The 27,851-nt window shown below is 34.5% G+C and overlaps 1 protein-coding gene across 4 annotated transcripts in view; it reads right to left on the reverse strand.

The window, feature by feature from the left end:
* Window positions 1-573: 573 nt before the first annotated feature.
* The window catches only part of SLC27A6 (solute carrier family 27 member 6), a 37,960-nt gene continuing 10,682 nt past the window's right edge, over window positions 574-27,851 (reverse strand). For 2 of the 4 annotated variants that reach the window (XM_042023416.1, XM_042023413.1), the window contains 8 exons: window positions 27,018-27,176; window positions 26,190-26,314; window positions 15,901-16,095; window positions 9,285-9,375; window positions 7,291-7,489; window positions 6,609-6,706; window positions 4,486-4,616; window positions 1,318-2,415 (listed from right to left, as the gene is read on the reverse strand). In XM_042023416.1, the coding sequence (XP_041879350.1) occupies window positions 2,239-2,415; window positions 4,486-4,616; window positions 6,609-6,706; window positions 7,291-7,489; window positions 9,285-9,375; window positions 15,901-16,095; window positions 26,190-26,314; window positions 27,018-27,176 (1,175 nt within the window). In that variant the 3' untranslated portion in view covers window positions 1,318-2,238. Of the gene's footprint in view, window positions 685-1,317; window positions 2,416-4,485; window positions 4,617-6,608; window positions 6,707-7,290; window positions 7,490-9,284; window positions 9,376-15,900; window positions 16,096-26,189; window positions 26,315-27,017; window positions 27,177-27,851 lie in introns of those variants that run through there. The other 2 variants (XM_042023415.1, XM_042023414.1) reach the window with 2 other exon arrangements.

The raw sequence follows: 27,851 nt of genomic DNA on the forward strand, positions 1-27,851 counted from the left end.
GGACAGAGCATGAAAGACTTTGTTCTTTCTCTGGTGCTTTCTCTCACCCCACCAGTGTTCACAGAAACAATCTGCTTCATCTTAGATACTTTACAAAATAAGCAACCAAATGGTGACACTCATGAACAAGTTTTTAGGTTTCTTTCTGGGTTTTTTTTAAGGGAAAAGTGTTTTCTTTTTTCATGTCTTTTTTCCCCCTCTCGTTTCTGTTGCATTTAAGAGGTAGAAACTTTTCACTGGTCATATATAGTGTCAAAGTATTATAAAGCTAAATAAATTTTAGGACTGCTAAATATGTTACCAAAGCTAAGCAATTGATTTCACTGAATTCTTCAGTATTATACTACAAGATTAAACATAATACTGTGGATGTCAGAGTGCCATATTGAAAAAAAAAATCAGAAAATAATTATTTTCCATAGAAAGGATGTAATTTTTATTGTTGCAATAAAAGCGGTCCTGAAGTATACACCTATGTAAGAGTTAAAGTAGTTTTGATTTCAACAACGAATCCTTTGCTCCAAGTCACAGCCTAACATGCAAAGTTGGGTTTACCTTTATAATAAATACCTCATTCTTAAATTTTGCAGTTCTTGACTAGGTAATGGCACTTCCATCTGTCTCAGTAAGTGGCAAACATGCCCTGCCCCAGCTTTCAGCTACAGCCAGCCATTTGGGCACTGCCTAAGGAAACAGAAAAAGTGGGACTGTTCAGGATGTGCTAGATCATAGTGAGCCCCTTCCATTCTTATGCAACAATTATCTTCATTCTCCATTATGCATTTTACATTAACATCTACCATTAAGCATGATGTTGGGGTAGGTATTTGTTACATCTCACTGCTTTCTAAATTGCAAGACTGTAAATTTGCTTATTTATACTGTCAGTCCTGTAAGGAATACTGTATTCAAAAACATAAGTAAGCTATGATTCTCATGTATTTTTCACTGCATCCTTGGTTGGCTTTTTAAGAAAATCAGTTAAAGTGATAATCAAAGATTCAATAATTGACACAGCTTCTAATGTCTTGCTAGACGAAAAAAGTAGAAAGACACAAGAAAATTATTTTTAAAGTGTGCTACATCCTACCCATTCATGAGAACCTAGTTTCACACCACTGTTACGATGGAAGAGAGAGACTTAGGATGCCCAGTGCTGGAGAGAGTCACCCTTTCAGTATTCTCTGATACTCCTTCTGGCTGATCAAAGCAGGCATCACGATGCATTAGAAGACAGCACTGGGCACATAAAGTATCAAGAGAGGCTGGAAAACAGACTGTGCAATCAGACTTAAATCAAACAGAGACAGGATGGTATTTGGTTTAAATAATCTTATACTTTATTTTAAAACTTAGAAAAAGCAATTGTTAGAACATAAAATTTAGTGGTTTAAAAATTCAACTATATTCTATTCTCATAAAATAATGATATCTAGTAATCATTACTAAGAGTATGGCAGCTTTTTGTTAATGAATATGCATAACAAAGTGCTGCAATAATTCTTTTTATGCTATATAAATGATTTTCCCCATTAAGTGTGCAGATTTTTCTCTGTCTGTTGTTGATCTGCTGCTAAACATTTCACGAAAGTTTGCTTTGTCTTCAGAATCTGACAGTCCAAACAGCCAGTTTAACAAAAGAAATAGCACAGATTATGACAGAAAAAAAGCTCAGCAGCGATGTTAGTATTTGGATTTGTTTGGAACACTTTTGTCTGCTTCATTTTCTTTTATGTCCCATCAGAAAAGTCCTCTGCAGAAAAGTTTTTTAGTTCCAACCACTGTCAAGCCTTTACTTCTTACAATACATATTCAGAAGTATGTAAACTACAGAAAAAAAAATCTTACTGGCATATTTTCTCCCTGTAAACACAACATACGACACAATATGTTCATCTGTTGATCCTTTTTTTACCATATATCATACCATGTATCATTTGTGTTCATTTAGTACTAAGAAAAAGTATCAGATTCAGCATTTATATTCCAAAGTTAATATAAAATAGATTTCAGTTATGTTTTACAGGTTATTTGCTTAGAAATTTATCTCAAGAGGTAAAAAATGATTACCGAAAAATAATGATCAAGTAAGTAAAGATATAAGACATATCTGAATGTAAATATCAAATACAAAAAACATTATTCTAGATAATGATGTATAAATACTGGTGATGAATTTGTTTTCTCATACAATAGCTTGTCGACTGTCCCTTAATAGCCTATTAGTTGGTCAATTCATTAAAGCTTCATTTTCCCAGACAAGATCATCTCATGTAATTCTTTGGTTAACAAGACATATGCTTTCTTAGAATTGTCTAAGAAATAAAGAGGATCAGTAATTGTAGATGGATTAAAACCTTCATCTACAAGTTGAAATTTTTGTTGTTTGAATGTTCCCGTCATTTCCATTTTTTCCTATAGCAGAGAGAAAGATAGATTATTGAAAAAGAAGCTACTTTTCTTTTGCTCACATTCACATTTATTTTTCAAAGTCTTACTTGCTTTAAGTAAGTTTATTCTCATTGCACTGGAAAACTGGAGCTTGTGTGCTGCTACAGACCCACACCAGACATGTGGATGACAAAAGCTAGAGCCCATTTCTTTCTGCATCCCTGTGCAGTGTCTCTTTAGTGTCACACGTGGTGTAGCCCCAGCATGCCCAAGACAATCGATCTTCTTCACTGTGCACATTATAAAAGGAAACTACACACCATAAAGCTTCTTACTACCTCTTACTACCAAGAACTCCTTAATGATAAAACTCAAGAAATGCACTATATCTATGACTACTGTCACCTTAAAAAAGGGGTTGAAAGAATCACATACTAAGTCAGCCATACTGATATTCAGCCAGGTCCAAAGAAAGATGGATCTGACCATTCATTTTGTTTTCAGACCGCTTCAGTGCTATGGTATCCTTCGAAAAAGTAGTGGGAGGCATCTCTAGTGAGACTGTCTTCTCTATTCTGACTACCTATACTCAGCCCAACTTTATGACCTCTCTCAATCACCTTCTTTTCTGTCTTTTTATCTTTATATATATGAAACCATCTCTGAATACAAAAAATTAAGTATTATATTAAAAAAAAAAAAGTCAAAGAGCCATTTTATCTACCCCAGGCATACCTACTGATTTTATCTACCTGTGTTCTGGTTGGTCTAAGAAATGTTCTGACATCTTCTAAATATGATTATATGTCAGATCAAGCTTAATATGTTTTCAGTATTTTTCCCTCAAAAGTTCTACCCACTACCTTCTTTCTTGGTTAATGACAGCTGTACCAACAGTAATTAATCTGTAATGAAGGCATTTAAATTTTAATTTAAATTCCAAATACTTGATATCAATGCAACAACCAAGATTCAGATTCCTTCTGTCCAGTATAAAGGCTTTTTTGTACAGCTGTACAGGAATAAATCTAGACTAGATTCTCATAATTTCACAAACTGACTACTGCAACATTCTCAAGTCTAATCTTGCTTGCTCATATCTGAATGTTGCTGCAAAAGATATCTTCCTGGACTTACGAGATAGATTGATATATACATATACGCATATTTCACTTTCAAGGTCTTTCACAGATTTTTTGTTTCCCTTCTTTATTCTGAACCAGTATTCAGTCTTTAGGTGGCCTAGGACAACAACTTCCATAACTTACCTTCACTCTTTAAACAATGACTATTTTTTTATCTGCTCCCCAAACATAGGGGACTCCTTCATAAACATATTCAAAAACATTTTTCTGTTTGTCTTTATCATTATGTTTGCAAAACACCAGAAAATGCTCATCAGACTTCATTTATCATGATTATCAATACTGTATGCTTTTGATACTGTTACATTTTTCCCTAGCCCTATGTAGTCCACTGTATTGTATTTACATTTTTACACTCTTTGGGGCAGGGACTATTTTTCCCCACTAACTGGACAGTTACTAGAGCAAAGCAGTGCACAAATAAGGATGACTTTGTTGATTACCGTGGTGACAACAATAACATACATTTTTTATTCACCTTTTCAATTTATCTAGTATCCTTTCAATTGCTTTAACATTTGTCGTTGTTACACAGAAAATAACATTCATTTTATTGTGCACAGTCACTGTCTCCTGCTTTAGCTCTATTTCTCTCTCATTTTCACTGAATAAAATGGATTTTAGATTCTTTTCTTCAGATGCAATTGTTCATATTTTAAATCTGAATCTTTTTCTTTCACCATGCTCATGTTCTGATCTGCCCAAATCCTTCTGTATGATCTCTGTCCTTGCTCATTTGTACAATTTCTCCCATTTAAACATAATCTGCAAATTTATTGACTTTTTGTGTAATCCCTTTTCCAGGACTCCATTAATGAAGAAAGCAAATAGGACTAGGTTTAAAACTAATCTAGTGATACGTGAAAGAGGGCTTTTTGTTATTCACTTAGCCATCTCCGTGTTTAAATGATATAGATGTTTGTATACACAGTGCAATAATGCAGCTTACCTGGACCCTTAAGAAAAGGGGACAAGCATAACTTGGTAGATAGGTCACTACTTGCTTATACATCTGCTCCAAATCTAATGATGCATTGTGCTTTAAGATAAGAGAAGCCATTCCTGCTTTTCCCTCATGACCTGTGCAAAAGGGAGATGAGAATTTTGTAACGTCAATAAAGTTGACACTGTAGTGATACACCATATAAAAAAGTACTGTAGTTCATCAACAAACCAAGTCATGTATCATATTTTGAGTTTCAGTAAAGCTGCAAGATCTCATTCCTATTTTATGTGGTATTACATGTACTTGGAGATCATTCAAGTGATCAGTTAAGCAATGATGCTGTAAATGAATGTGGCGGGTAAGAGTAAATGGAGTTCCATGCTTGATATAATGGATAAATGTGGATTAACATCAACAACATTCCTCTCTCAAAAACAAGAGTGATGAGCCTCTTTCCTGGACTAGCCAATTATGTCTTCATTTCTGTTTTAGTCTCTTTCTCCTGCCAGTATCTTTTCTCAAAACTGTGGATCTGAATTAACAGAGAGAGAGATTAAAAGTTCATACTGTTTTGTCTGGAAAAGGAGAGCACTGTGCATCTTTGGGAAAGAACAAAATGGGTAAAATGTAAAAGCAATGAACTTCAGCTATCAAAAGTAACTGCACACTTTAACCATCAGCTAGTAGTAACACCAGATATGTTCTGCCAACCTTATCTTTGTTGTGGTTTAATTTTTGGTAATGCTACAAAATCTGTAAGGAACTTGATTTGTTTAAGTGCAATTATCAAGACAGTCAGATAAACTGAGTAGGTAAACAGGTAAGTGTTGTATAGGAAATGAGTGTCTCTCATACTTATGAGTCTGATTTTCAGACAGTCTTCTTTCTATGATCTTTCTTATTGTATGGCTTTAAAATACAGGTAAGTGACACCTTTTCTCATTTTAAACTCCTTTAACATTTTGTGGTGGGTTTATCCTTGCCAACAATCAAACATCCAGTCAGCTTCATGTTCCATCCCTTCTTCCATGGGACAGAAAGGGAAGTGAAGGAAAGGAAGGCTCAGGGGTTAAGGTAATGGCAGTTTAATAGGGAAAGGAAGAGATACATGCACAAGCAAAGCAAAACCAGGGTATCGTTCAATATTTCCCACCATCAGGTAGATGTCCAGCTACCTCCTCCATGGCAGGGCCTCAAGCAGAGAATGTAGTGGTTTTTTTGGGAAGACAAATGCCACAATCACAAACCTCTCATCCTCTTCATTTCCTCCAGCTTTAATAACTAAGCATGGCATCATATGATATGGAATATCTTTAGGCAGTTTCAGACCACTGTACCATCTACATCTGCTCCCAAGTTCTTGCTGTCCCCAGCATTCTCATGCACTGAGAAAGCCTTGGTACTGTGCAAGCTCCAGTGAGTGGTAGCCAAGCACTGTTAAGTTATCAACACTGTTTTAGCCACCAACGCAAAGAACAGCATCAAACAGTCTCCCATACAGAAATGTATATTTATCCCAGAGAGACCTAGCATATATTTTTAAAAAAGTTTTAGCATGAATGAGAATCAAGCCCATATGATCTCATGAAAAATAACAAAAAGAGAACCTATTAAAAAGAAATTAATGTATTTTTTTCCTTACAGATTCATTTTCCTCTTTGTATTCTTTTTCACTTTCTTCTTGGTTTTGTAACTTAGCTGTTTACAGTTATTTTATGAGGCTAAGTGAAATAAGACAGAATAACGTATTCACACATTTTCCTTTAGAGTTACATTACAGTTAATTTTTGAAGTTGTATTTTATTTGACACGTGTCTAGATTTTCCACAGATGTGAATTTAATAAACCTTTATATTTTAATTTAGGTTATATAGCTATCACAAATTTATGCATGGAAAATTTTCAAAAATACTCCTCATTGCATGCAGATAAAAAATGCATGATTCACTGGCTCATTCACAATCGAGTGGTATTTTCATTATCTGCATCAAAATCTACATTTTAGCTGGGTATTAAACAGATGAATCAATCAAACATGATTCATATGTTTGAAACACAAAATAAGAAGAGTTATGAGGGTTAACAACTAACCTGGGAGAAGAAAAACGTGTAACTAAAGCTTTTACCTGGCACAGACACACCATAAACATTTGCTTCTTGTATGAAGTCCAACATTACAATGACATCAGAAACTTCTGTAGTGGCAACATTCTCCCCTTTCCATCTAAAATGTGTGAAAAAATAATTTTATCCCATGACACCTCCTCTTTAAAAAAACATTAACTTTAGTAGAAATTCCATTCATTTCAGACTAACACCACCTCAAATTTTTTCACACTTGTCACCCTGGAATTGGATCACCAGAAGACAATGTTGCAATTCAAACCTTAATGAGTATTAGAACACTGTAGGGGGCATTGAAGATCAATGCAATTGTTTCCAAGCTTTTTACATGTATATAAATGCATCAAATGTGGCCAAGCTCTACTATTTGATACATTTTTTCAACACCAATACCCAACTTCCTTGCTCACAGCAAATGCATCACTAGTTACATGCTTACTGAAGAGCGTTCAAAGAGCTGGAATTCCTACAAACCGTTCTGAAAATGAGCCATTCAAATCCACAGGATTATTAATTAAGGAACACTTGTGACAAAATTAAGCCCCTATCATCCACTTCAGAATCATTATAAACTACATCACAATACCAATAAATTGAATAGTTCCAGTCAAAAACAAATATAACCACATTATTCTATTCTGTATATCTTTAATGAAGAAATGTGAAAAGAAACAATAATTATACCTGAAGGTATCTCCAATCCTGTCCCAAAAATATAGAAAATTGTCATGGTCTTGAACCATTAGATCTCCAGTATTAAAATAAAGATCTCCCTTCTTAAATACCTCACAGAGTAATTTCTTTTCTGTGTGTCTTTTATTGCCAGCGTAACCAAAGAAGGGGCTCTTCGCGTTGACTTTGGAAATCAGAAGACCAGCCTCCCCTATATGGAGAAGTTGAAAGAATATAAACCTAGAACATCATTGGCCATTTATGTACCTGACATTAATATTACTTACAATATTGTCCACTCAAATTCACAATCACTTGTATTTCTTACTGGTGACTCATCAGGTTTCTACCAGAATGGTCATCCGTCAGTTGCAAGCTCATTAGTAGTTTATTATCCTCTGAAAGTGCACAATTCAAGTTAATATTGAATTTACTCCCCCCATGTTACTGACTTTCCAATGAGTCTCAGCTTCATCAGCTTCCTAATGAAAAACTACTGTTAATCAAAAGCAGGTGTTCAACCCAGGCATTATGTCCCTATTTAGTCTCTTTTCAGAAGTTCTGAGAACACTGAAATTACCTCAGTTGGTTGGAGCCTGGTGTTAATAACACTGAGCTTGTAGGTTTAATCCCTGTGAGGGCCATCCACTTAAAGAGTTTGACTTAATCCTTCTGGGTCCCTTCTAACTCAGAATATTCTATGATTCTGTGACTTCTTAAGTGATACAGCATCATCAGTTTACTTTTTGGAGCACAATATAGAAGTTTTAATACAATTTTTTTTCCTCAAAATGTAGGGAGCATAGAGGAAAGGGTTATCCTGTTATGCATGTAGAGTATCAAGGTGTTAGTTTGCAGAACATGGAACAATTGTATGAAATACCCTTTTTGGGAGCAAGTTCTGAACAATAAAGCTTAATAGTTACATTACTTTGTATCAGAGACAAGAATTATAAATATGAAAATATATCAAAATGCTTCCAAAAGTAGTCACAATTTTTAATTTGAGACTGCCTCCTTAAAAAACAGCTGTGCCGTTTTTTTTCATAAACTGGTAAGTTTAAAGTGGAAGTATTTAGTTCACTGGTAGTATCATTGCAGCCATAATGCTCTGAAGAAATAAGACATGGAAAAAACAAAGATTATAGACAGAGATAATACTTTTTATTAGACTGAGTGGTGTAGTTGGAAAAAAATTAGACTAAGTGTCTAATTAGAGCATGTGTTCCCTTCACAGGTCAGTGTGGCATCCCTGGAGATAAATTCCTATAAAATTTCAGCTTTTGGAGACATACCTTCTTCAAATTGCCCACCTTTGATTACCAACTGTTAGAGAATCTCATAACTCATTTGAAAATTGTGTTTCAGCTCCCTATTAAAGCTGTCTGCCTAACCTTTAATATGAGTTTTTCTAGCTTCAGTTTCAGCTGTTACCTTCCCACACTTCAATATATGCTCCAGTATCTGATAAACACTCTGAAAAATTTGTGTAATCATGATTCTGTAATCATGATAAATATTTTGAGGACAGACATAAGGAAGCAATTTTGGGTTTTTGTTGTTTTGTTTTGTTGGTGGGGTTTTTTTAATTATTAAGCTGAATCACATCACGTAGTCAGAAACCCTTAATCTCTCATCAAAAAGCATTTGCTCTAATCCACCAGTGCTTCCTGTAGATCTCTTAGGCAACCATTTCCTTATGTTAGCCTCCTTTAAAAACACAGATGTCACTAGGTATATTTTGAAAGATAATACCATAGCATCACTTTTGAACATAACTCCTCTGCTCTGTGAATATATCCAAGGATCTCCTGAGTGCTTCTGATATCAGCACTGGTGCGTTTAATGCTGTTTTATCTGAGATCAAAAGTCATATTGCTTTTTTTCAGAGCAAAGATTTGGTAAATTGCAGTAACAATAGCAAGGCTCCTTAAAACAACTCTCTGAAGTATTTTTATTAAAATCAATAGGCCATACCATAATATCCTATTAAAATACATACTTACCTTTCTTAACTTTTTCACACCAACCATGCTTATTTCTAATTGGTTCATCTTTTTGGAAATCATACTTGATTAAATCAAATGGGAAAAAAAGCTAAAAAAGGGAAGAAGTCATCAGTTATTCATCTACACAGTGACATCTGGTGGCAGTAAATATACATGAGGAAACCTGTACTCCAGTCTTGCTGATCTGAAAGAATGCAGTTTCATTTAGAACTGAAAATACTCTGTATGTAAATTTATGCCATTTTCTGGAGGTAAGCAACATCAAAACAGTTTTGTAAATGAAGACATAGAACTGTCGTTTTGTTAATTTTCTTACAAGTAAGTTATAGGATCCACATCATCAGCAGAAGAGCTACGTCAGTCAGCATAGTAAGCGTATCTCTAGTATTTAAGTGACATTTAATGGTGGTGGCTGGTATGAAGTGTTCTTGGGGTCTTCTGGCACTGGAAACAGCTGGGAAGTAAAAGGCCTCACAAAGGAAAACCTGCTTCCTGTTGGGCTTTACTCTTCCTTAACTAGCCTCAGTTCTTCCCTCTCACTTTCTCTGTATGGTGGTAGGAGTGAGCACCAGCAGAAGGATATGTACTCCCATGGTTCCAAGCAAACTGAAGGAGAGGACAAGATACTCTTATCAAAACTAGCAACTGCAATACTTTTTTTCTTTCTTTCTTGAATATACAGCATTTGACTCTTATTTCACTTCATTTTTCTGCTGTGATATGAATCCAAACTGGACCTTTACGAGACACTGACAGATACCTTATGCCTGATACCATTTGGACCATGGTGTTTGCGGTAGTCCAAATTGTCTCTTTATTATTCTAAAGAGACAATTTAGAATTGCCTGGGATTCTGTGTCGCTTTCTCAAAAAGAAATACATCAGCAATCTTTAACAACTAGTGAAACCAAGGATATGTAATTATCTTTTCCTGAGAAATCTTGGCAATAGGGGAACAATTTTATAAAACATGAATATACACCTACACTCTTCACAACAAAGAAATGCAATGTAACTTAGGGAAGGTTATATGAAAGTGACTGAAGTAAAGAGTAGGATGTTAAAACACAAATCTCTTTCCTTTTCTGCCATTAATTTGGATGAAGAGTTGCATCGTTATCCTAATTTGATATGTTGTTGTAAATATATCAAATAATTTTTTTCTCAAAGAAGTCTGAATAAAGAGCAACTTGAATCCCACTGTTTAAGTCTCATATGGACAAAACTGGTTCATTGAGTACTTTCAATGTTCAGCACTATGTTTTTTTCTACCCTAAGCCTGAAATAAAAAGATATTTTAACAATTGATCAAAGGAAAAAGGTCATAGCGTGCAAAATAATGTTGCAAGAATGGGACACTATTCTAATTAAGTGAAGGGTAATTATTTTTATTAACCTCAGATTAAACCATTTACCAAAGTCAAGAATTTGAGAGCCAAAAAGTTTGCCTCAATTAGAAAATAATTGATTATTCTTGAGGAACAGAATGGGAGTGGGTCTTTTTTTCTGGCTGTCTACATTTAAATGCTACTCTTTTTCACCTTCTTTTTTTTTTACGTTGACATTTATTACTTTAATAGGTTTCATATGACCAAATGCAATGAGAAATATAAATAATAAGAATGAAATGGTATAAAATGAAATGTATTGTGTTTTCGTGTCTGATTAGAATAGCTTAAAATAATGCATCATACAGGGTAGTATTTTGAAAAGATAGAGCTCTTGAGCTCTGATAGAATGAAGAATTTTAAGTTGTTATAAATACTCAGAAACTGTAATTCAGTATCTGAGATAATCTAAAAACTGTTGAGACTATTATATTATATATAACTATAGTATGTTGCATACATATTTTTTTGCCTACAACTTCAGAATATTAATGAGGTGTATTCCAATTAAGTTTTTGAAATAGTAGTCATGAAAATACATAATTAAAAGAAAATACCACATCTTGTATTATATATGCATCGTGAAACTATACAGAGACTGTGCCAACAGCTGTGCCTGTGCAAAAGTCTTTTTCAAGCTAAATCATTCTATGATTCTAAGCAGCTTGTTTTTCGTATTAAATACTAGAAAATGAAAGCTCCAAAGCAAAGTATTTAGTGTGGGCACAGACTAGCATTTGGTTCAACTCGTTATTCAAATTTTAATGGGACGAGGACCTGAGCTGTTGAAGCCTTATCATATTATTTTCATAGAGTACTGCATTCAACATTCGTCATTTTAATCTACATTTTACTCTCTGAAGCACGACATAAATGTAGCAAAAAAAGATCATAATTTAGCTAGCTGAAACTTATAATGAGTAAACATGCAACATTATTGTCTCTTACTATGCTGCCTAGATGTTATCTAGTAACAGCTTCCCTCACCCTTTTTTCTTTTTTTCAATTGATTGGAAATATGTGGATTTAAATATTGTTTTGAAAATAGTTTTGACATTCCTAAAGTTTCAACTCGCAGAGAATGCTCAGAGAACCTTTATCAGAAAACAGAGATCACAAGCTCTTTATTACTTGTTTTAGAGATGAAGTGGTTTTGAATTCTCTGGGAGAATATCAGTTTCTAAACCAAACATTACATGTACTAGATTTAATTTCAAGCATCTTTGAAAACTGAAATGTAAGAAAAAAATTTTGGAGCATAATATCATTGTATCTTAGAGACAGCTTTTAAATATACTTGTAATGGCTTATTTATGCTGTAAAGAGCAGATGCATAAGTCCTCCACACAGTGTTGTTAGCCAAAGTAAACAAAACCAAGAAACAAATCTTTTAAGCTACGTTTGATATTAACTGAATCACATTGTTTTCTTACATGACATGTAAGAAAATAATACCTTAGAATACAATTGTAGTACATTATTTTAGCTCAAAATTAGTCAAAGGAGAAGAAACAACATTAATTTTCACTGGCCAATGAACTTAGGAGCTTCCATTGTTTGGATTTACAAATCAGTATTCTTCTTGTGAACAGATTTCTCCAGGATCTGAAAATTTGCTTAAAACTAGCTTTGTTTACTTTTAAACTAAAAGATTTCTCGTCTGCCACAAGTTCTATTACTGCATGAAGAAGTGCATAATACTAATTCTGAATGGCTGTGTGAAAGACATTTTATATACTGAAATTATTTAAATATGTTGTAAGATTTAAGTGTTTCTCAGCTCAAAGCTGATTTTTATCTACACAGTTTTGAGTAAGAGACTTAGATTCCTGTGATAGTTTGAATATCTATGCTTAAAATAATGAAAAATTACATTTACAAATAAAGTTTGGATTTTTTTTTTTTCATAATGCTTTTCAGGTGAACATGCCACGTGTTATTTTTAGCCCCTCTCATAAGCTTCCTTGGATCTCACTAATCCCAAGCTTCTTTGTTGTCTGCCATCACTCAGAATTTAAGGAGTGAGAGACTTTTATATATATTTGATAGACACAACTGAGGGTCTTCCAGATTTTTCCCATATCGCATTTATATAAATACATACATAATGTATGTCATATATAACAAAATTGATTATTAACATTTGTTAGATACATAGTATGTCAGATGCAAAGATTAAACAGCAATTTATTATATTACTGAGTTAATCAATACACTATCTATTTGTAAAACATTTTAAGTTTTACCAGCTGAAAAGCTATTCGGAGGCTTCTACTTCTCTGTTCATTGACTCTATGCAAACATCTTTATTGAAAGATTTATTCATATTCTACAGGGAGGCTTTCAATCACGTGAACCAATCCCTCATATAAAGAACACAGTGTGAAAAGAAACAAGTGCAAACATGAGCACTGCTTTTAGTTAACATCTTAAATACAGTGACTTCTGGCAACAGCTGTAACATTCATCCATTTCTTCTTATTAGCTTATGTCTTCCAATATTTTTATGAAAATAAATGTGTTCTACAGAACCTTAATATCTATCACAAGCATTTGTCCCCAGCCCTTAGCAGTAACTGGCAGAGAAGTTACTTGGCTCATTCTGGGAGCTCAGCTTGCCTTTAAGAGCTGTATCTTTTATCTGTATTTCACCTTTACAAACTGTACCATTGTCACTACCTACAACAGGAATGCACTACTATTTATCTTCCTTTTTCCCTGCTAAAAATGTTATACTTTGAACCTTTCTGCTAATATTCCCTCTGTACATATAGGGCTTTGTACTGCATTTACTTTGTTGCTAGTTGTGCAATTATGCTGTAGGAAGAGAGCAAGTTTCTTCCTTCTCCTTTAGTGTATCATATATAAGAGCACACAAGCCTCTTCCTCCCACTTTCTCAGTTCTCTTTCTTTCTATTCCCAGTTTAAGAAATAAGTGTTTAGGAAATCCCTAGAAAGTGTGTGAAAGAGAATGTTGTCCTGTGTCAAGAGAATGCTTCAAAAGCTGTTGTAGCATGTCTTTGAAGAAACAACAAACGCTGGGAATTGGGTAGCTAGGCCTTGTCTGTGCCCTTGTCTGCTTTACAGCAGGAGACAGATATTCTTTCCAACTTCAGATCATTCACAGGTCAGCAAATCAGAAATAATGCTGCTCTCCATTACATATCACTACTTGTCTCGTGGATGTCATTTAGACTGAAGTAAAACAAACAACAGCTACACTTCAGAAGGCATTGTTTAGTAATCTGCAAGCCGCAAAATGTATTTAAAAAACCCTCCGTAACAATTGCCTGAAATAGTAAAAATTAACTTACCTATGGCCTTAAAATACATATTTAATGCCACATGCAAAATCACCAAGCTACTTGATTAAAAATACAGATGATTAAATAAATACACAGCTAGTTCCAAGTTTAATCTTTATCTGCTGTGGACTTTACATGGTATTTCCAAAAGGTTAATGACTTATGTCAAAATTCTGCCAAAAGTTCTGCAATACTGAAGACAAGTTTACTCAGATTTGGAACACATGCAAAATCTTGTAAGATAATAAGGCATCTGGCTTAGAAAAGTCTGAAACAAAAATTAACATCAGGTTTACGGTTCCTCGTTCACCTACTACTCCCTAAATTCCAGATTCCTGATTTCCTGTAGCAGTTCTGGACCCTTCTGGAGATATCCATCAGCACTGGATGGCCACCATGCCTGCTACAGAGCTTCAGACATGTAGGACAGGGAATCAGTGGAGTCATCTGCTTAAATTCCTGAGCTCTTAGTGGTTTCTGAGCAACACACTAGCTCCTGGGGTATTTTCTGTGTGGTTCCAGATTCTTCCCTGCAGTCTGAGTTCCTGTATTAGAAGTGAAGAATTCCTCTGGCCCCAAAGTGTAAAGAGTCTGTAGTGATTGTAATGTGGTGATGGAGTATTGAAGTTGTGGACCCTGGAACATATGCTGCCTAGAAACCTATTTACATGTCATCAGAAGATACCTCCGGTGTATTTCCAAACAACGGTTTTACATCACTCTCTAAAAAGAAGTTTTGTCAGGACGTTTTGCTATCAGTTCTCCTAAGGAGCACAAACGTCATTTAAGTCAACAGGACTTGTAAATAGATAGGTATCAGTCCATTTAAAATTCCAGGCAATGCGTGATGTATTATTTATTTCAAGAGTAAAAACTGGCATAAACAACAACATAATGATAAATATGTAGTCTCCTTGCAAAAAGGCTTACTGAACATCTTTCATATTATTAGCTAAAGCTTGGGACGTGTTACTTAGGGACTTTCAAATCACTTAAAAGGTCGTACTAATAGGATCGAAAAGAAAAAGTCTATCTGGGAATTTCAAGCAGAAATAAATTCTTCATTTACTCAGAAGGATGGAGGAAAGTCATAATGTGTGATATAAATAATATGTAATCCTCCTCCCCAAGATATATGACTGCCATTTTCAAAGCTGATGAAAGACAGAAGGGTTTTTTTTCTAGTTTTAGTAACCTAGAATACAGCAAACACATATAGCAGACTTTAGATAAAGGGGTATAGCATTTTAAAATTAATAATCTTGCCAAGTATTCTCTGTCACAATAAATCAACAGAGTTTATATATGTATTGTCTTATATTTGACATTTCTGAATACTGATACAGACTAGATGTAGTTTGAGTTAATTATGTTTAATTGCACCGAGGTATAAAATATCTATTACATTTGTATCTCTCTATATGATACTGCATATAATTATTATAGTATATTATTATTCTTTCCCATTTATGCCAAATATTTACATAGCAATATGCGATATAAATATACTCTATAAACACATTTCTAACTATAATTTGTAGAAAAGTAAATCAGAATAGGACATTTGTATGCTTACTTCTGATGCTGAGTTCTTAGGCACAAAGAACGTAGGTATGAATCCAACTTTTTCTTTTGTCCTCTAATGTAGTAGAGGCCTGAAACTATACTCGGTAACTGTCAGATTACTCAAAACTGTCCGAAGAGAGCCAAGGCCTTTTTGACTCTTGTGAACTCTATGCAAAATCTCAAGTGTTACTGCTGAGAGTTTAACTGGGTCAGGTGCCAAGATTTTACAGAGGGTCAACTAACTTGCAATAACCGAGTTAGAAAATTTTTCTTGGACTTACGACTGTACTCAAACTAAGAAACACAATTTTTCAGCACTACCACTAACTAAGTAGAATGTAAGTAAATAGTCACCTTATAAAAGAAATTGGTGCGTCCAACGGATCCAACTTTTCCTGTGTGGTTCATGAAACAAATGTTTCCTTCGGTAGCACCATAGAACTCACAGATCTTAACAGCACCAAATCTGTCTAAAAATTCCCTCCATACATCATTTCTTACTCCATTTCCAACTGCTAGTCGGACTTTGTGATTTTTTTCTCCTTCCTTCTGTTAAAAAAAGAAAATAAATATTAAAATATCGTATACTGATAATTGCATTTGATTTCTGCATATATTGCAGATAAAATGTACCTTCTTCAAAATACATCCAGTAAAAAAAACAAAAAGAAGGAAAAAAACACTCAATAAGTTAAAGAAAGCTGGCACAGCTGGTGGACAGTTGCAAAGTAGTAAGCTGCAATCTAAAACCTCTTCTCTTGTTGAACAAATTATTTCATGAATTATGACTACAATAATTTATATAAACACTTCCATATTTTAAAAGTTGTATTGTCTCAGTCTATTTCTCCCCAGAGGAATTAAAAAATTGGGAAGAAGAGAGAAAGACGGGAATTATTTCTGCCACAGGATTAAAGTCAGAAGAGATGAATAGTTACTTTCTTGTCTTCAGACTGATTGTGAGGAAACAATTAGATTTCACACACTTGTAAGAAAATATGCTCCTTCCCACATATTGCATATGAGTCATCTTCTGTATTTTTTTCAATATTAAGACTTGCAAGGTTGTTCAATGTTACTGGAATATATTATTTCTAGTGATCGTGAGTCTTTACTGCTGTCAGCTCCCCTGTTTACCACAATGAACACAACAGTATGCATCCAGTTCAGTAAGATGTTCTAATTTTATTAACACATTCCCAAACATTGAGATTGCACGGACTACCTTTAAAATACAATCATGTTCAAGCTGAAGTACCAGAGGGCAAAACATCTATACTGTTTGGGTTTGTTTGAGTTTATTTTTTTAAAATTTCATCTAGTTTAAAATAAGACTCGCTTTTTAACCATTTCAAGTGGCAATAAAGAATTTCCTAGAACTGAGAGAGCATAAAACATAGGTACAATTTGTTACCACATACCTTCAGAACTGCATAGCACTCTGCCACTGCAACACTGTCTCCACATACCTCTATCTACGTACACTCACATATATGTATGCAAACACCTCTTTACATATATATATACATATATATACACATATATGTATGTACACATTCACATACATATACTACAGAAAAGAGAGTCCCTATTTTCTACTTTTCTATTACGCATCCCCCCCACCAAACCAGTATGAATTAATTATGGCTTTATAGTAAAAATCCATTTTAACACCTTTAGTCTCACATAAAATCACAGCAAATTATTTTTGCCAAGAGATCTGGTCAGCTGAGTGAAACAGGAATCTTTTTAATAATTTGGATGTTAAAAACAGTAAAGCGTCTACTGAGTACATAGACAGCAGTATTCCTCAGAGACTTATGTCTTGGAGAAATTAAATTTTTCATGAGGATGTGAATTCTTCCTACTGTAATGAAAAATTGCAAACACAATGGAATTTTAAGTTCCTCTAAATCACAAAGACCATCTATGTTTTTTTCTTCCCTCTTCAAAACCAGTAACTCACAGAAAGATAAAAATGTATTCATTCATCTTTAGAGTCTTCTGCAAAGTAAGACTTTGCAGAAGGAATGCACCTAGTTCACTAGATGCAAGTGTTGACAGGTTATAGTCTGAGGCATTATCCTGCAATTTTACGTCAAAAATAAATCACTCACCAGCCTACCCTGGTCACTACCAATTCTGTTTTTACAACAACCCAATTCTTGCTTTTCCCCTTCCCCTATCTTTAGAAGTGAAAGTAATTTCTAAACACATAAGCACATACTTCACTGACTTCATGCTAAATCATTATTAACAAGTGCTGCATTACATAGCATTATGAATCTGACTCAGACATAGCCTGGAACAAAGTATCTAAAAGTTGCCCACAGATGTCATTTTTTCAGTGGTTTGTTTTTTCTACTTCACACACAATATCACAATGCAAGAGTGTAGCTTTTCACACACTTGAAATAATAACATCTGTTATATCACATATTCAAAGTCATTACCTTGTCAATGAACAGCAATAATATTATTAATTTTTAAAATAAACTGTTTCAGTGTTACTTTGAACTTAATCGGGAAAGTTTTTAATGGATTTTTTTTCCCCTCAAGAAAATTGGCCACCATTTATAGAATATTCCTGTCAGCTCAACATAAAACTTTTCAAAGTGGGTTATTTTCCTTGCAATTTCAATGCTAATCTGAAATGAATGTGTCCATAGCCAAACTGCAGCTATCTCTTGCTGATGTCACTGAATTATTCAAATGTACTGCCTCTGCTAAGATACAAAAAATAGCTCAAGAGATACTTTCAAGGAAATTCTTTGTTCCACAATGAACAGAAGATATAAATATATGCATATATATACACACAGTAATTGAGTCTTTCATCAGGCCAGGATCATTCAAAACCTCTAGAGACCAAGCTAATAAAAAGGTGACCTTGCTTCTACTATTTATACTTCAAGAAAAAGAAAAGCATTGATAGCTGTTTGCTGAAAAGACACAAACCAGGATGAGCTAGAAGACAGTGGCCTACATGGACTATGGTGTTCGGGTTTTTTTCCCAAAAGAACAAATACCCCATCATTTATAAGTGCAGGAACCTTTCAGTTCCTCACATTACTTTGGCTGGTTTATATTAATACAGCAGGAATTTGTTTGTGCAGTGGAAAAGATGCAGAGTAGACCTGACACGTCATCATCCTACTTTCCTTGCAATGTTAGCACCTATCATCAACATCAACAGTACAACGTAAGGCCATCTCAATTTAGGAAGAGATGCTCTTACAGCACTCAGGCCTTTTGCAAAAATATAAAGAAGGTATGTGATGTTATCAAGGACTGATCACAGAAAACAAATTTTCTAAAAAGGTAGGGCAGTAATTCCCTTCTTCACAACTAAGATAGATTCACTGTTAGATTGCATTGCTACAACTGCTGTATTTGTGATCTAGTCAGCTCACCATAGTTGTACCTGTCTGTTGATATAAGATTCCCTGAAGAGTACTGCAGGGCTTTCTGGTGAAGACATTAAAACTGCCATGCATTTAACAGTCTTTGAACCATAAAAATTAAAATTATGTGTAATTTAATCTCCCAGCAGGTTTAATAAGCATGAAAAAAGTTATTAAAATTAGGGAAACTTCAAGCAGTGAGTTTTACTCACATTCATTTTACATGTGAGTAAATTAATATAGCTATATTTTATCTATTTTTATAATTTTTATAATTAATATATTATATTAGTTCATTTTAGCTTTATCTGTAACTAGCTTTCAATGTAAAGTGAGCCACAGTAAAGTGAGTTAGCCATTCTAATATCTGTCACCTCTTTTTAACATCAAACATCATCACATATATTATTGTCCGTATCACTGCCAAAGTCCAGCTCTTAGGACAGGCATATTCGTATCCATGGGCACTGTGGCTGAATAGTTATGCAGTAAATAAAATGCTGCAAGTAAGAGAAGGAAAGGAAAAGAGATGATAATTCCAACAAATTACAAAAACATGGTTGAATGACAAACACTTAGGGTGTCCTAATGAAAAAAGAAATAAAACAAATATGCAGAAACTTATGCTTTAAGCTGACTAGACCAAATAGTCATGCTTTGTATTTCCACCATATTCAGATGGCATTTCATCAACCAGCTTCCCTTTGGTACAATAAATAGAATTAAGGAGTGGAAGGAATTCCAAGGAGTCACCTAATACATCTCTCTTCCAGCAGAAAAGCTCTGCTATCCCTGTGCCATTCTTGACACCTGATCAAGCTGTGGCATGTCAGCCAGCTGCCCTGCAACAGTTGGCATGCAGGAATTGTGTGCATGTGTATTTGTAGCCCACTGCAAAAACACAGTACCAAATTAACACCTCCTACACTAAAAGCTGTATTTCCTCACAGTATCTCATTCACAAAGCACTCAGTGCCTTCCCCTGGTCAGCTACCACAAGATAAATTCAAGTAAGTTCAAATTGCACGTCCTGTGATAATTCAATTACAGTTCATGTTTCTGAATGTATTAATAGCTCTCCACAGATAGTTAGGACAAGAGATTTTAGAATAACAGAATGTTGTAACAGCTTTCCAAGGTTTCTAGAAATGTCTGTTTATTTTCCTGCACCGTGATTTTATTTTCTTAATTCAGAGTGAGTCTGAAATAAAATGGGTGTTCAGTATACATCCACTTATTTCTAACAGCAAAGGTGAAGCACTTTTTCAATGCCTTTTTTATTGACATCAATGCATTAATAAGCAAGAGCACATTCTTACCATACACCTGGAATTCTTTTCCATTCACTCTGCCAAGATCTTTGAACTGTGTACCAAACATTTGCACACATCATAAATCAGTTTGACACACTATGTCTCCATCTTGTGTGCTTGTTTCTTTTGTATATTAATTAATTGACAAGTCAAGATCTGCCTTATTACATTAAATACCACATACCTGGGATTTTTCATCTGTCAGTCTTTTCTCCTTAAGTGTTCTTAATAAAACACTTTGACTATCTACATGATTAAGCTGTTGGTAAATGCCTTTTAGAGTGCTATCAACAGTATACTAACTGATGCAAGAAGGATTCATAATTGCAGCTACATAAAAAATGTGCTGAGCAGCTGCTTTAAAGAAATACAAGAAAACAAGTTCATTGTCCTACTTCTATTATTTTTGCATAAGGAAAATCCAAAGGGAGAGAAACAAAGATAATTCAAGGAAAAGGAGGCATGAAGTGCTCTCTGTATCATGGCCTTGATGAAACTGAAAGCAATCTCAGGGCCTGAGAATGCATCTGTTAATTATAAAATATGATAAGACAGATGACTCAGGATTTGCATTCAAGTATTTACAAGGTGTGTATGTAACAACACATTCACCAGTTCCTCTACTGATACATTAGCCCTGAAAAAGGGGCATCAGGTAGTTTAGAAGACAATAAGATGGGAGATATCCTACTGTTATAGATGGAATACATTTTTCAAGATGCACATCCATGTTCATTATTTAGTAATGCATAATTATAAACTGCAACTAGATTTTTTGCAAAACACATACCCAAATTTAAAAATACAAATAAAAGAAAACAGGAAGGGTGTGAAGAGATGCACCTTAAGAAAGAACAGGAACAGTAGGAAAAGGACGTATCTTTCTAGTTCAGAAACTGCTTGCTTACTATTTAGTAGCTCACTAGAGATACTAAATAGTAAGATCATTCTCACCCCATTTTTAATAATCAATCTCCTGGTAATCTACTAGAATTATATTCTAAAATAAGTTTTCTTCATTTAGCTCTTCTAAATGTTTTGTTTAGTTGTACTCCCATTTCCTCAGAAAATATCTACCAACAAAAAAAAGTCACTTTTGTCTGTGTTCCACCCAGTAATATGAAGTAGATTGTTTTGGTTTTGGTGGTTGCCCCAGGAGCACACTAGTCAAAACAAATTACAGACAACTTCTCAAAGATCAATTCAGAGAATTAAAGCACACACAGATTATTTCTTGCGATGCTTGTTGCACACAGTATTCTGTGAGGAATATGAAGCTTCCCTTTGTGAAAGCATGACTGTGATTTCCAGGCTTTAATATAAGGACGTTTTCTGCATGACTCCACTAGTTTAACCCAAAAGATGAGTCTACGAAAAACTGAAAGCTGGAAGAAGAGAAACTGGTCAAGTTGTACGACCTTTTAAACACTCAGAAAAGTCTTGATCCACCATGCCAGAACCAGTAGTTGACATTGTAACTAGCCTTCAGTGCTGTTTTGCATATGAAGAACTAATGCTTCCTAAGGCATTACAGAAGACATTTTCCACAAAGAATGTCTGAAAACCTCTACCATTATTAGTGGGGAGAATGAGAAAACAGACACAGGATCATCTGTGGATGATACCAAGAGACGTATGCCAGTACACATAAGTATCAAAAGGCAGTAGGAAAAATAGGTGGGTTTATAACGTATTTATAAAGCCACTTTTTAAAAATAATACTGTTGTTGTAGGTATGGCAGTTGAAAGCACAAAGTTTGCTGTGACATACAATCTGGTTTTTATAAGATCAATTGATACAGTCTAGAGGGAAAAAATACAAGCTTCCAAATCTCATGGCCTTTTCTAAGCTTCAATCTCAGATGTGCTGGATATGCTCTTAGTCTAAAAGTTCTATTTTCTCTAACAGTATGTAAAAACAGCGTTCAATTTCATTTTAGGCACTGTTAATACTGCAGTAAATCAGCAACACCTTGGATTAAGAATGATGTCTTATGACACATGCAAATGGTTTCAATTTTTTTTTAAAGGATAGGTCAGTAGAAGAATAAATAAATTGCAAAATTCCCCCTGTAAATCAAATTTTAATGACATGTAAAAATTCTTAGGAGCCTTCTCATGGAAGGTAGAGATGTGGTTGTTTGTAACTGTGTCACGTTACTGGTTTGGGGAATTCAATAAAATCTTTATGCCAAAAACTTGCAAGGGGCTTGACAAATTTCCACTCTACATTTTAAGGATATTAAAAAGAACAATTTCCAATACTGAACATAAATTGAGCTAAACTTTAATGGGGAATAAAATGTAATTACAAGTAAAATCTGAATTGTAGGAAAGTGTCTGCTGACTAATTTTTCCTTGCTTACGTGACTATTAAATTGCCTTCCTTTAAGGAAAACTGCTTCTAGGTGAGTGACTAGTGCTGTCCAACTACATAAACCCCATTCTTACACCCCTTTCCACAAACTTGAGTCAACTGCAGGGATATAGATATTCATTCTGTTTCCTTATCCCAGTAATCGAATTCCTTGTTTTCTCCTTCTAAACTACTATTGTCCTAACACAGAAGAGTTTTAACAAAAGAAATCTCTAAGCATCTTAAGTCACTTAAGAGAGCTTAATCCTATCCAAAGATGGGATCCCTTGGCCAAACTGTATCTAGTAGAGAGATTGTCTTGCCTCAGCTTAACAAAACAAAGTCTGAAAGCTGATATACATGGTCTTATACTCTTAGGTAACCCCAAGGAAATAAGAATTGTTACTGATGCTGGAGGATAACACTGTCTCAATACCAAGCGGACATAAACCAGGACACATATTAAATGGGAAATTCTAAGCAATTATACAATTCCTTGTGAAACAGACTTTGAATACAAGTAGAAATGAACTGGTTTTAATAGAGAGTTCACCTATTTCACGTAAGGTATCACAAATCATACAAATACTGTCATACTGCATCACAGCTTATGAAAGTAGAAAACAGGACATAACGATTGAGGAAACTGATTTCTACACTCTGTTTGTAACACATTTCAGGATTCAGGTCTTCTCCACAGAAGAGCAGGAAAGAGATGCTGCATTATCATTCCTATATTTCCAAAAGCCTCAGGATGCAATGCATTATTAAATAGATCATTATGTCAAATTTGAAAATCTGCAACTGCCTTTGGAAGATTTAATTTACAGTTCAGATGTTAAAATTTAAATTAGTTGCAAGCCTCTAGGAAAACATATCCACAGATTAGTAGAGAAGGCTTTCCAAGGCTTTTGCTAAGAAGAGGATACAGGGAGCTTTGCTATGCCATACTCTTGTAGCTTTGCAGATCACTGTTAATAGAGACTTTGAGCAAAGTCAGCCAGCAAGACCAATTTATCAGTTTTCTGAATATTCTTTTTCACTTGTGTAGTCACGGTAGTAGCTTAGAGCAGGACCCATTTTGTAGCTACTGATGGCTATTAGCCATCAATGCTGGCCACTGTATGTTCACTATATTCAAAACACTGGAGAAAAAGTGTTTGGAAGAGGGCAGGCATGAGGACTGCTCACTTAAAAGCCCAGCAAAATCTATGAATGTCACATAATGCCAGGTCTTTTTGTACTTTTACCTAAGGAAAAAGGCAACTTCCTTTTCTAACTAATGCTCTTTCCAGACAACAGATTACTAAACCAAACTGGATGCAGAATAACCTCAGAAAAATCCTACTGCAAGAGTCTTCAAGAGCTGTTGCAGATGTGAGTGGGAGGCAGAATGACCAAATAAGACAAAACCAGTAAGGAAAGCTCAGCCAAGAGTCAATATGCTACCACAGAGACTTGCCTAAAGTTCAATTCAAAATTTATGAAATAAGAGGCCACAGTGTGGACTCCAGCTGTAAGCAATATACCATTTATTTCAAGTTCAGTGTTAAAGAAACAAATTAAGAAAATAAAGTACTCACTATGGTTTCAATCTGTGTTGATTAGAAGGGCTTTGTAGCACTCTAATCTTGAGAACACTGCCCACAAAGTATCTTCAAAGAACTTTAAACTTGCCATATATTTCTCAAGCTGCTAGCATATATAGTACTTCGACATTAATGAAACTTAAATAGAGAAACCAACTTAGGAAATTATTTTACTTACTTGAAAACTAAGAGCACATTGCATAACATATCATAAAACCTTCCACTTACTTGTGTGAACATGTTTCTCTGCCAGTTTTAACATGACAAATACTTAATATTTTTCTTAAAGTACCTAGCTGTCAAACCGATCTGTTTTATAATTTTAGTTTTTCTGGAGAAGGCTTAGCAAGCAAGCAAAACAGAAGCCTCACAGAAGAGTTTAGACATGCCAGCTCCTACCGAGTATGCACGTAAACTAACAAATAGAACAGTTATACAGTTAATGAATAGTTAATGATTGTATAACCATTGTATAACTATATAAATAGTTAAGGATGGTATAAATTACTTTTATTTGCACAATTTAAAATTGCCTTAACTTCATGGTGGCTTGGTAAGGATTTAAAAATGGAAGAGTTTGTTTCAGAAATTAAGTATATTAATCTATAATTCTTGCTTTAAGATAAAAAGGAGTGGGGAAAAAAAGCCATGCTCTCCCTGTAAAGTAAGGGAACTGAAAAGGGGAACAATTAATATCTCAGACTGCGAACATGGCAAAAATTGTGAAGTTTTGGAGAGAAGGGAAATGACTTTGCGAAAATCAAGTTAGCCTACAATGAGGAAAGAATCACAATTTATAAAAACTATGCCTCTCCTATGCCTTGACTTTTCTTATGATCTATAATTTGATTTTTTGTTATTCAGTAATTTTTTGTATATTTTACTATAAAGTTAAAATCCCCCAAACAAATAAAAATTAAAAATAAACAAAACCCCAAAACATAACAAAAAAAAAAAAATCAGATAGAGAAGTTACCACTATTCTGTTTCTTCATCACTGCCAGTGGCCTTCACTGGGCCATCAGCCATGCTCCCTTTAATTCAAGAACATCCTCTTTATTGAGGCATGCATGGATAGTGCAGTAGGATCTATGACCCACAACTACATTGCTTAAACATACTTTTGAAAAATTTCCTAAGGGAAAAGCAATCCAATGACCTTTTCCATTCTTTGGTCAGCAACTCGAGATATTAATGCAAATTATTATTCTGTTGGAAAACAAGACTAATTTGCATTCTCTTATTTTAGAATACTGCTTAAGGAGGATGTTAATAATTTTCAGATTAAATACTTTGAGTTACTGATACCTTTTTCTAAGGGATGAGAAATTTTAATAAAATTCACTGAAAAGGAGATAAACCACGGATTATTTTTTTGAAATAACAAAATGGAATTATGATAGTGGCAAAGGGAGGCTTTTCAAAGAGATAACAGTTGCATTACATCCAACTTCTATATATTTTCACAAAATTCTTTCTGTCATCCTGAATATTTTGTTAAATTAAAAGAGGATATTTTCTTTTTGCTTAATGTTATACAGGCACTTGGAGGTTTTTATTTATTTTTATTTAATATTTTAAATAAAAGCTGTTTTTAATGATAATTGTGCAAAGTCATTTATTAAAATGACATGCTCAGATGCCAAGAAAACAAGTTTTGATAATTCAGAAAAGTCATCAAATGGTAATCCTGGTTTTCTGAACTTACCTTGTGAAATTCCATGAAATAGTATTTTTTCACCAAATGATACTGAGCCAGTTTTTAGTCTCAAAGTCGTTCCTTATAATACTTTTAGTTCTTCATGATTCAAACCATTATTTTTATTAAGTGTCTACATATCACCAATTATTTGCAGAACCTCACATAAAAAGAAGGGCAGAATGACATGCCCAACACAGTTCAATTTCCCTTTTAACATACCCACATTAAGAACAATAAGTGCACTGACAGACAAATAGGCATCACTGTGATTCCACTTACCACTGGCTGATTGCAAAGGTAACGGCAAAGTTCTCCAATGTACTGGATGACAGTCACGTTGTACCTTCTGCAATCACTCCAAAACTGACTGGCTGAGAACTTCTTCTTTAACACACAGGTTGCACCTTTATGGAAACAGTAAGGAAAAGGAAATTAAGCAATTTCTCTGTGCGGCAGCTTAGCTATAAAACAGAACATTTGAGGAACTAAGACAGCCTCGTTCAGAGAACTATGTGGTACAATGACCTTTCCCTTGCTCTGACTTGTACTTGATGCCTAAGGAAACAGAAAATATTTGCCATGGAGTTCCAAATAAATCAGGGAGTACACCTACCTGATTTCATTAATAGATGTGTTTTATTGTCAGTGTAAAAACAGTACAAAAATTAAATGGAAAAAGGTTCTATATGGTTTAAAAATACATGGAAAAGCTGATTGTTTACTATAAATGTCTTTGTCAATATTTTAAGTTCACCAAAATACATTTTAAGTCTATTCTACTGTACTATGCTTAGACTGCACATATACTAATGCACCATACACACTGCCAAAATATTGCGTATGTCCTTAAGTTCCTTTTTACCTAAATATTAAAAAGTTAAAATATTTGTGACACAAATTATGATAACTAATTCTTCTCCACAAAGAGAGCTTGTAGAGATCCTTTGTTATTACAAAACTCCCCCTCTCCCCAAAATACACAGCTATTCCAAAAAAGACTCATTTGAGCGAAGCATTACTTTCCCTAGGGGTAGTGAACCTAAGTGTGCTTTATACATTTTTATAATAATTAATTCTCTATTAACAACAAAATCAAACAAGCCTTACCCAGTTCAATGCATCCACCAATACCAAGAAGAGAAGCTGCACTGTGATAAAGAGGCAGAGTAATATAAACGATGTCTTCTGAAGTAGCACCAAAAGCCCACAGTCCAGCAGCTCCTTTAAGAATCTGCAAATGACTAATGACTGCTGCCTTTGGAAGACCTGTAATAACAACAAAATAATGCATTAAGGCTTCTCTTAAAGAGAATCCCTGTATAAAGTCTCTAAAATCATAAAAGAATCAATTTCTTTCTTCTGTAACCAAATTGTCAGCTGTCTTTTCAGATGGCCATAAATGGACAACTGGCTGTTTAATAGAATATTGCATGTTTCTGCACACATAAAGATTAGCCAGTTTGTAACCTCATCTCTTTGCTATTTAGTTTGATGTCACATCCACTCATGTAAGTGGAAATAAGAAGAAACTCAGTGGCTTGCCTGCTATCAAATTATATAGTGTAAGAAGGGACAAAAACATTTACTCTACATATGGACTACTTTTAACATAAAGAGGCATCACACCAGGTCTTGTTACGGCAAGAGTCACAGTGACTGTAAGATAAATAAGAAAGGTATGGGATCTACATGGAGTGGAACACACAGCAGGTGCTTGTGTAAGAATCTTTCAATTTGTTTTAGAGCTCTATGAAGACTACGAGGAATTAATTAAAAAAAAAAAATCAGTGAAAAGACCACGTCAGCTAGGTTCTTCTGAATGAGTTTCTTCAGGTTCAGGACAACATTTCTCTTCAGCAACACGCAGACTCACATGCAAGGGCTTCTTGGGCTACTACTCTGGTACCTATTAATTTGAGTAGGGGATGTGATCTTGCATTA

The sequence above is a fragment of the Corvus kubaryi genome, unplaced genomic scaffold, assembly GCF_017639235.1.
Source record: "Corvus kubaryi isolate FWS band 111438036 unplaced genomic scaffold, C.kubaryi_AGA036_p1.0 37249, whole genome shotgun sequence".
Taxonomy (NCBI): domain Eukaryota; kingdom Metazoa; phylum Chordata; class Aves; order Passeriformes; family Corvidae; genus Corvus; species Corvus kubaryi.